Genomic DNA, 11380 nt, shown 5'->3' on the forward strand with positions numbered 1-11380 from the left:
GGCCAATTGGCCATGTATAAAATACAGCTGTGACAATGTGTTGTTGGGTGGTACACATATCTAACCCATAAATCACCTGATATTGCCGATACTAAACCAACTATTTATCAAAAAAATAGGACAGGCTGAAAGGATATGTAGAGCTTGAAGTATAACTGAATGGTGCTAAAAACTTTAATCTTTTAACCAAAGGTGTGTTTTCAACTTACACAATATGTGTGTTGTGTGTGTCTATGTATGTACAGTTGAAGTCGGAAGTTTACATACACCTTAGCCAAATACATTTAAACTCAGTTTCACAATTCCTGACATTTAGCCCTAGTAAAAATTGCCTGTCTTAGGTCAGTTGGGATAACCACTTTATTTTAACAATGTGAAATGTCAGAATATTATTAGAGAGAAATATTTATTTCAGCTTTTATTTCTTTCATTCCCAGTGGGTCAGAAGTTTACATGCACTCAATAAGTATTTGGTAGCATTGCCTTTAAATTGTTTAACTTGGGTCAAACGTTTCAGGTAGCCTTCCCCAAGCTTCCCACAATAAGTTGGGTGAATTTTGACCCATTCCTCCTGACAGAGCTGGTGTAACCGAGTCAGGTTTGTAGGCCTCCTTGCTCACCCACACTTTTTCAGTTCTGCACACACATTTTCTATAGGATTGAGGTCAGGGCTTTGTGATGGCCACTCCAATACCTTGACTTTGTTGTCCTTAAGACATTTTGCCACAACTTTGAAAGTATGCTTGGGGTCATTGTCCATTTGGAAGACCCATTTGCGACCAAGCTTTAACTTCCTGACTGATGTCTTGAGATGTTGCTTCAATATATCCACATAATTTTTCTTCCTCATGATGCCATCTATTTTGTGAAGTGCACCAGTCCCTCCTGCAGCAAAGGACCTACAACATGATGCTGCCAACCATGCTTCACGGTTGGGATGGTGTTCTTCGGCTTGCAAGCCTCCCCTTTTCCCTCCAAACATAACGATGGTCATTATGGCCAAACAGTTCTATTTTTGTTTCATCAGACCAGAGGACATTTCTCCAAAAAGTACGATCTTTGTCCCCATGTGCAGTTGCAAACCGTAGTCTGGCTTTTTTATGGCGGTTTTGGAGCAGTGGCTTCTTCCTTGCTGAGCCGCCTTTAAGGTTATGTCGATATAGGACTCGTTTTACTGTGGATATAGATACTTTTGTACCCGTTTCCTCCAGCATCTTCACAAGGTCCTTTGCTGTTGTTCTGGGATGATTTACACTTTTCGCAAGTACTTTCATCTCTAGGAGACAGAACGCATCTCCTTCCTGAGCGGTATGACGGCTGCGTGGTCCCATTGTGTTTATACCTGCATACTATTGTTTTTACAGATGAACGTGGTACCTTCAGGCGTTTAGACATTGCTCCCAAGGATGAACCAGACTTGTGGAGGTCTACAATTTTTTTTCTGTCGTCTTGGCTGATTTCTTTTGATTTTCCCATGATGTCAAGCAAAGAGGCACTGAGTTTGAAGGTAGGCCTTGAAATACATCCAAAAGGTACACGTCCTATTGACTCAAATTATGTCAATTAGCCTTTCAGAAGCTTCTAAAGCCATGACATATTTTTCTGGAATTTTCCAAGCTGTTTAAAGGCACAGTCAACTTAGTGTATGCAAACTTCTGACCCACTGGAATTGTGATACAGTGAATTATAAGTGAAATAATCTGTCTGTAAACAATTGGGAAAATTACTTGTGTCATGCACAAAGTAGATGTCCTAACCGACTTGACAAAACTAGAGTTTGTTAACAAGAAATTTGTGGAGTGTTTGAAAAACGAGTTTTAATGACTCCAACCTAAGTGTATGTAAACTTCCGACTTCAACTGTATGTATGTATGGTCTGGGAGGCATGGGTCAGGACTTAGCGGTAAATGTGGGCTGACAGCCGTGTCAATGCCAACAGTCTGGAATGTTCTGGAATCCTCGTCCTCAACGCATAGCAGATGTCTCTGGAGCACAGTGCTTCCTTCTATCCAGCCATCCATTAGAGGAGGATCAGTGTTTGTGTGTGTGAGAGAGTGTGTATGTATGTATTGTATATGTATGTGTGTGTGCGTTCCTGCATGTGTGTACATGTGTTGTTGCAGGGAGACAGAGTGCTGTTGTGGCTGTAAATCATCTGTGTAATCACTAACTAAGGGTTGGTGGCTTTTAAGCTCTTAGTTATTCAGATAGACCAGAAACACCCTGTATAGAATATCAACTATATTTAGCATCTTAGTGAACTGATAATTGGTATACTTAAAAGATCCCTCCAGATGAAGTTTGCGTCACTATTACGACTTAATTCCTGTCCTAGTTCCACCCTCAACACCGACATATGGCTCCTTATAAATATTGATTAATCGGGTGTGCATATCTCCACCTTCGTCCGTGTGCACAGCACATACGGTCTCTGGCACTCATACGGTCTCTGGCAAATTGTAAACACACCAAAAAGCCAGGGTCAGGGTAGCTTTGCTAATCACTAACTTATGTAACACAGCACAGCTAGGTCGGTAGGACAAGACGGAGGACCATCCACTCTCCCCCCACATCTTCTGCAATGGAATTGAATGATCAAAGATGAATAGAGAGATCAGTGGTAATATTGGAGTTTTACCGTTGAAGCTAGAGGCTAGCTAACCTACTCCCTGGACCAATAAAGCTAGCTAGCTAGGTAGCTACCGGTAACTATTAGCAACTGTAGATAATTGTTTCCAATGTTGTTTCAAGGATAAGAGTATCTGTAACTATGCTAGCTACCTTTCATCAGTTTTTTGTTAACCTCATTATCTGAAGTGAAAATGTTAGGTAGTTCGCTAGCTACTGTACACAAAATCTGGCTAGCTAACTAAACAACAGTTGGAACGACCAAGCTGTCATGTTTACAAGTATGCACACTAGCTGGCTACTAGATGACCAATATAACAGCTGGCCACAAAGCTTTTTGTTGGGAGCCAATATTGCTTTTATCAGTGATGGAGACTAGCTATAATGTAGACCAATACTTTTATAGCAATATAGCTAGCTACTAATACAATAGCCCAACTTTTTGCACACTGTTTTGATGAGCCGGTTAGAACAAGGCCATCACTAGGTCAAATTATAAACCATACGCTGTACCAAATTGGAGTCCACTTGTGGTAAATTCAATTAATTGGACATGATTTGGAAAGGCACACACCTGTCTATATAAGGTCCCACAGTTGACAGTGCATGTCAGATCAAAAACCAAGCCACGAGGTTGAAGGAATTGTCTGGAGAGCTCCGAGACAGGATTGTGTCAAGGCACAGATCTGAAGATGTCTGCAGCATTGAAGGTCCTCAAGAACACTGTGGCCTCCATCATTCTTAAATGGAAGAAGCTTGGAATCACCAAGACTCTTCCTAGAGCTGGCCTCCTGGCCAAACTAAGCAACCGGGGGAGAAGGGCCTAGGTCAGAGAGGTGACCAAGAACCCGATGGTCACTCTGACAGAGCTCCACAGTTCCTCTGTGGAGAAGGGATAACCTTCCAGAAGAACAACCATCTCTGCTGCACTCCACCAATTAGGCCTTTATGGTAGAGCGGTCAGATGGAAGCCACTCCTCAGTAAAAGGCACATGACAGCCCGCTTGGAGTTTGGCAAAAGGCACCTAAAGACTCTCAGACCATGACAAACAAGATTCTCTGGTCTGATGAAACCAAGATTTAACTCTTTGGCCTGAATGTTAAACGTCACATCTGGAGGAAACCTGGCACCATCCCTATGGTGAAGCATGGTGGTGGCAGCATTATGCTGTGGGGATGTTTTTCAGCGGCAGGGACTGGGAGACTAGTCAGGATCCTTGATGAAAACTTGCTCCAGAGCGCTCAGGACCTCAGACTGGGGTGAAGGTTCACCTTCCAACGGGACAATGACCTTAAGCAGGAGTGGCTTCGGGACAATTCTCTGAATGTCCTTGAGTGGCCAAACATCTCTGGAGAGAGCTGAAAATAGCAGCGATGCTCCCCATCCAACCGGACAGAGCATGAGAGGATCTGCAAAGAATTGGAGAAACTCACCAAACACAGGTGTGCCAAGCTTGTAGCATCATACCCAAGAAGACTCGAGGCTGTAATCGCTGCCAAAGGTGCCTCAACAAAGTACTGAGGAAAGGGTCTGAATACTAATGTAAATGTTTTTTTATACATTTGAAAAAACCCAATTTAATACATTTTAGAATAAGTCTGTAACGTAACAAAATGTGGAAAAAGTGAAAGGGTCTGAATACTTTCCGAATGCACTCTATATACATTTTAAATACATTCCGTACTATACAGTTGAAGTCAGAAGTTTACATACACCTTAGCCAAATACATTTAAACTCAGTTTTCACAATTCCTGACATTTAATCGTAGTAAAAATTCCAGTAATTTAGGGAATTCTTGCAGATAAATGTGGCGCCGGAGAGCCATTATCTTTACGCTGTACCACTCAGAAGGGGGTATGTGGTGTAGATGTGTCCCACACTATCTACGGAGGTGGTTTGGGAGAGAGAGATTTGAATCTATATCAGTCTCTTTACACTACTAAAATGTGTTTCCTGGAACTTGTATGATGTCAAACTAGTGTAGTGTAAAAAGGCCCTTGAGATTAGTTTACTGATTTCTTTGGTAAGGGAGTGAGTGGCAAGTTTTTCTCTCTCTCTCTTTCAGAGCTGGGGGCTGTGTTACTGGGTTCAAACCGTTCTGGTAAGAAATTTGTGGGGAACACCATTCTGGGAAAAGTGTGTTATTTCATAGTTTTGATGCCTTCACTATTATTCTACAATGTCCAAACTTTTGACTGGTACTGCATATTTTGGCTATATTGAAGCGTTAGGTTCTAGGTCGAGGAAATAGCTGCTTGGTGTTACGCTTTCCTGAATAACTGGGCCTGCTGGGAGCATAGACCTATGTAGTCACACTATATAGGACGACTAAGGAGAATGATGATCGGCAACACACAGTGCATCAGTATGCGAAATAGACTACAGCCAGACTGGCCTACTACTGTGCATTTCTAACTACTGTGCATTTCTAGAATGTCGAGAGTAGACCCACAACTGATCCAAATGGAATGAAACATTCAAATAACAGGGCTTTCATTATTTAAATGACATTTTCAGCTGCGTGTCCTCACACTATTATTTTAAGCACATTGATTTTTCACTGCTACGCAGACGATACACAACTTTGCATTTCTCTCACCAGGGGATTTTATCTCCACGGATAAATTATTAGACTGTATTAGTGACTTAAATACTTGGATGGCTCACAACTCCCTCCAGCTAAATCAAGACAAGACTGAGGTACCTATTGTTGGAGACAAAGCACAGAGAGAGAATCTAGTTGCACATTTTCATTTACGGGCAACACAGATAAAACACAAGGTAAAAAACCTAGGTGTTATTTTAGATTCTAAACTAAATTTCAAATCACACATTAGGAATGTGAACAAAATAGTTTTTATTATATTTAATTTTTTTAAGTGTGGCAGTTTCTCTCTCAGGCTGATACAGAGAGACTCATCCATGCTTTTATTACAAGCAGACTTGACTATTGTAATGCTCTCCTGTCTGGTCTACCCAAGAAAGCCATTGGTCAACTGCAAAACATGCAGAATGCTGCAGCACGGGTACTGACCAAGACCAGATGAAGAGCGCACATTACACCGGTTTTAAAGTCTCTGCGCTGACTGCCTGTGAGTTTTAAAATAAATGCTAAGATTATACCATTGGTTTTTAAATAAATCCAAGATCGTGCACCCCATACATGTCAGACATGCTTTTAAGTTATGTACCCTGTAGGTTCCTCAGGTCTTCTGGCACTGGCCTTTTAACTATACTAGGACCAAGCCTAGGACATAGAGGCATGGACAGGCAGCCTTTAGTTATGTCCTCAGCCTCTGGAATAGCCTGCCAGAGAACGTGATGGGGTTTGAAACTGTGGAAAACCAGTATGAGGGTTTGTGCACAGGCTAGAATGGAAGGCAGCCAGTGCGTGGGAGAGAAAATATCTGTAGAGTTCAAAAGGTACCACGAAAAGCCCTCAAAACCATGAAAAGGAATAACCCAAGGAGGCCGAGATGCAAACATAGTATAATTAATTTAATCCATCCTCAAAAATATATAAAAAGTGAAAGTGCTAATGAAAATAAAAAAGGAACAGAGCATATGTGTCGGCCTCATGCCTTCATCAGTGCCGTGCAAACAAATTAAGAAGACACGTACTTAAGGCACCTGCTGTGAGTAACAGGCATAACAGGTGCAAGCAGATCGTTAGAGACTGGTGAATAGGGAGTCAATTAATATTAACAAGGAATATATAGAAGAATATAAAAAATAGACAATTCATGTGTCACATATGATTGGAAAGAGAACAGTTTGGCCAACATACCAATATCTGAAGCAATATAAATGAAATACTTGAGTAGGGCCGAAACTGTGGACATATTTAAAATAGATCTTAAAACATCTTTTGAGCTTTGCTTTTCCTCAGGCGTTTTTCCCTGTAAAGCACATTGCATTGCATTCCATGTCTGAAATGTGCTGTATAAATAAAGCTTGATTTGTTTTGATTTGATGCACCTGGCCTCAGGCTATCAGTAGGTTTCCCTGCTAGAGAGGTTATCAGGACTGAATCCTAATGAGTGGTCTGGGTATAAGTGATACTCTGGTACTGCGTGCATGCGTGCGTGCGTGCGTAGCCCTGGTGTGTGATGTCACATAGTGAGAGTTCAAAAGATGACCCTGTGGTTTCCATGGTGCTGCCATGAACACCAGCTATTGTTTGTCTCCCAAGCATTCACCGGTAATTACTCAGCTGAATTAATTAATGGTTATAATGTACTCACACTGACAAAAAAAAGATTGACATTTCTTGGAAAGACATGTAGCCTTTGCCTGCTTCTACCATTAGAGGAAAAAATAAATATGAATTTCTTATTCCGAGGTTCTTCAGAGAGAACTGGTCATTAGTCGCCATATCAGAATGTTGTAGCCAGTCAATTAGCTTCCAAAATTACTGAAACTTCACAACCAGAATTTCTGAAAAACCTGGGAACAGGAACCTACTTGGGGTTAATTGTTTCGTGATGAATTGTTATAAAAAGTTAAAAACAAATCAAAACCTACCTGGGGTTCATGACCAGCCTGCGGAAGAAGTACGTCCAGGTGATATAGTCCATAGCATCCTGTTTAGAGGTGATGGTCCCTGCAGCGATCTCAGCATTCAGATGGTCTGACAGCACAGCCAGGAGACTGAGGAAGAGGTGGAAGTGAAGGAGAGATGACTTTCCCCCCTTACAATGTTAAATGCACAGAGACCAAGTGAAAAGCTGTAGCAATGGCCTTCACTATGTAGGGTCACCACAAAGCCAAGGGATAGCCTCTCACCTGGACTCAACAGGGAAGGGTTCGTAGAGGAACTTCTTGTAGAAGTCTTTCTTGATGTCGTGAACCAGGATCACAGCTTTGCCCTGGTCGTCATACTGAGGGCGGCCTGCACGGCCCATCATCTGCAGCACGTCTGGAGAGACCACAACACAACTACAGTAACCACAGTCCAAATGGAACAACTACAGGCCTAGGAGAGCTGAACCACTTTCTACAGAACGACTACAACCTACTGTAACTACAGGAGAGATAAACCACACCTACAGAACAACTACAACCTACTGTAACTACAGGAGAGATAAACCACACCTACAGAACAACTACAACCTACTGTAACTACAGGAGAGATAAACCACACCTACAGAACAACTACAACCTACTGTAACTACAGGAGAGATAAACCACAGCTACAGAACTACAACCTACTGTAACTACAGGAGAGATAAACCACACCTACAGAACAACTACAACCTACTGTAACTACAGGAGAGATAAACCACAGCTACAGAACTACAACCTACTGTAACTACAGGAGAGATAAACCACAGCTACAGAACTACAACCTACTGTAACTACAGGAGAGATAAACCACACCTACAGAACAACTACAACCTACTGTAACTACAGGAGAGATAAACCACAGCTACAGAACAACTACAACCTACTGTAACTACAGGAGAGATAAACCACACCTACAGAACTACAACCTACTGTAACTACAGGAGAGATAAACCACACCTACAGAACAACTACAACCTACTGTAACTACAGGAGAGATAAACCACACCTACAGAACTACAACCTACTGTAACTACAGGAGAGATAAACCACACCTACAGAACAACTACAACCTACTGTAACTACAGGAGAGATAAACCACACCTACAGAACAACTACAACCTACTGTAACTACAGGAGAGATAAACCACACCTACATAACTACAACCTACTGTAACTACAGGAGAGATAAACCACAGCTACAGAACAACTACAACCTACTGTAACTACAGGAGAGATAAACCACAGCTACAGAACAACTACAACCTACTGTAACTACAGGAGAGATAAACCAAACCTACAGAACAACTACAACCTACTGTAACTACAGGAGAGATAAACCACACCTACAGAACTACAACCTACTGTAACTACAGGAGAGATAAACCACACCTACAGAACAACTACAACCTACTGTAACTACAGGAGAGATAAACCACAGCTACAGAACTACAACCTACTGTAACTACAGGAGAGATAAACCACACCTACAGAACAACTACAACCTACTGTAACTACAGGAGAGATAAACCACACCTACATAACTACAACCTACTGTAACTACAGGAGAGATAAACCACACCTACAGAACAACTACAACCTACTGTAACTACAGGAGAGATAAACCACACCTACAGAACAACTACAGCCTACTGTAACTACAGGAGAGATAAACCACACCTACATAACTACAACCTACTGTAACTACAGGAGAGATAAACCACACCTACAGAACAACTACAACCTACTGTAACTACAGGAGAGATAAACCACACCTACAGAACAACTACAACCTACTGTAACTACAGGAGAGATAAACCACACCTACAGAACAACTACAACCTACTGTAACTACAGGAGAGATAAACCACAGCTACAGAACAACTACAACCTACTGTAACTACAGGAGAGATAAACCACACCTACATAACTACAACCTACTGTAACTACAGGAGAGATAAACCACACCTACAGAACAACTACAACCTACTGTAACTACAGGAGAGATAAACCACACCTACAGAACAACTACAACCTACTGTAACTACAGGAGAGATAAACCACACCTACAGAACAACTACAACCTACTGTAACTACAGGAGAGATAAACCACAGCTACAGAACAACTACAACCTACTGTGACTACAGGAGAGATAAACCACACCTACAGAACTACAACCTACTGTAACTACAGGAGAGATAAACCACAGCTACAGAACTACAACCTACTGTAACTACAGGAGAGATAAACCACACCTACAGAACAACTACAACCTACTGTAACTACAGGAGAGATAAACCACACCTACATAACTACAACCTACTGTAACTACAGGAGAGATAAACCACACCTACAGAACAACTACAACCTACTGTAACTACAGGAGAGATAAACCACACCTACAGAACAACTACAGCCTACTGTAACTACAGGAGAGATAAACCACACCTACATAACTACAACCTACTGTAACTACAGGAGAGATAAACCACACCTACAGAACAACTACAACCTACTGTAACTACAGGAGAGATAAACCACACCTACAGAACAACTACAACCTACTGTAACTACAGGAGAGATAAACCACACCTACAGAACAACTACAACCTACTGTAACTACAGGAGAGATAAACCACAGCTACAGAACAACTACAACCTACTGTAACTACAGGAGAGATAAACCACACCTACATAACTACAACCTACTGTAACTACAGGAGAGATAAACCACACCTACAGAACAACTACAACCTACTGTAACTACAGGAGAGATAAACCACACCTACAGAACAACTACAACCTACTGTAACTACAGGAGAGATAAACCACACCTACAGAACAACTACAGCCTACTGTAACTACAGGAGAGATAAACCAAAGCTACAGAACAACTACAACCTACTGTGACTACAGGAGAGATAAACCACACCTACAGAACTACAACCTACTGTAACTACAGGAGAGATAAACCACAGCTACAGAACTACAACCTACTGTAACTACAGGAGAGATAAACCACACCTACAGAACAACTACAACCTACTGTAACTACAGGAGAGATAAACCAAACCTACAGAACAACTACAACCTACTGTAACTACAGGAGAGATAAACCACACCTACAGAACAACTACAACCTACTGTAACTACAGGAGAGATAAACCACACCTACAGAACAACTACAACCTACTGTAACTACAGGAGAGATAAACCACAGCTACAGAACTACAACCTACTGTAACTACAGGAGAGATAAACCACACCTACAGAACAACTACAACCTACTGTAACTACAGGAGAGATAAACCACAGCTACAGAACTACAACCTACTGTAACTACAGGAGAGATAAACCACAGCTACAGAACTACAACCTACTGTAACTACAGGAGAGATAAACCACACCTACAGAACAACTACAACCTACTGTAACTACAGGAGAGATAAACCACAGCTACAGAACAACTACAACCTACTGTAACTACAGGAGAGATAAACCACACCTACAGAACTACAACCTACTGTAACTACAGGAGAGATAAACCACACCTACAGAACAACTACAACCTACTGTAACTACAGGAGAGATAAACCACACCTACAGAACTACAACCTACTGTAACTACAGGAGAGATAAACCACAGCTACAGAACAACTACAACCTACTGTAACTACAGGAGAGATAAACCACAGCTACAGAACAACTACAACCTACTGTAACTACAGGAGAGATAAACCAAACCTACAGAACAACTACAACCTATGTAACTACAGGAGAGATAAAACCACACCTACAGAACTACAACCTACTGTAACTACAGGAGAGATAAACCACACCTACAGAACAACTACAACCTACTGTAACTACAGGAGAGATAAACCACAGCTACAGACACTACAACCTACTGTAACTACAGGAGAGATAAACCACACCTACAGAACAACTACAACCTACTGTAACTACAGGAGAGATAAACCACACCTACATAACTACAACCTACTGTAACTACAGGAGAGATAAAACCACACCTACAGAACAAACTACAACCCCTACTGTAACTACCGGAGAGATAAACAACACTACAGAACAACTACAGCCTATGTAACTACAGGAGAGATAAACCACACACCTACAGAAAAAAAAACAACCTCAAACTACTGTAAAATACAGGAGAGAATAAACA

General features: G+C 41.5%; 1 protein-coding gene across 1 annotated transcript in view; it reads right to left on the reverse strand.

The window, feature by feature from the left end:
- The window catches only part of LOC120048528 (activating signal cointegrator 1 complex subunit 3), a 148363-nt gene that overhangs the window by 15389 nt on the left and 121594 nt on the right, over positions 1-11380 (reverse strand). The window contains exons 34-35 of the mRNA XM_038994591.1: positions 7416-7548; positions 7155-7280 (exon numbers count right to left, since the gene is read on the reverse strand). Of these exons, the coding sequence (XP_038850519.1) occupies positions 7155-7280; positions 7416-7548 (259 nt within the window). The remainder of the gene's footprint in view (positions 1-7154; positions 7281-7415; positions 7549-11380) is intronic.

The sequence above is a fragment of the Salvelinus namaycush genome, chromosome 5, assembly GCF_016432855.1.
Source record: "Salvelinus namaycush isolate Seneca chromosome 5, SaNama_1.0, whole genome shotgun sequence".
NCBI classification, from domain to species: Eukaryota; Metazoa; Chordata; class Actinopteri; order Salmoniformes; family Salmonidae; genus Salvelinus; species Salvelinus namaycush.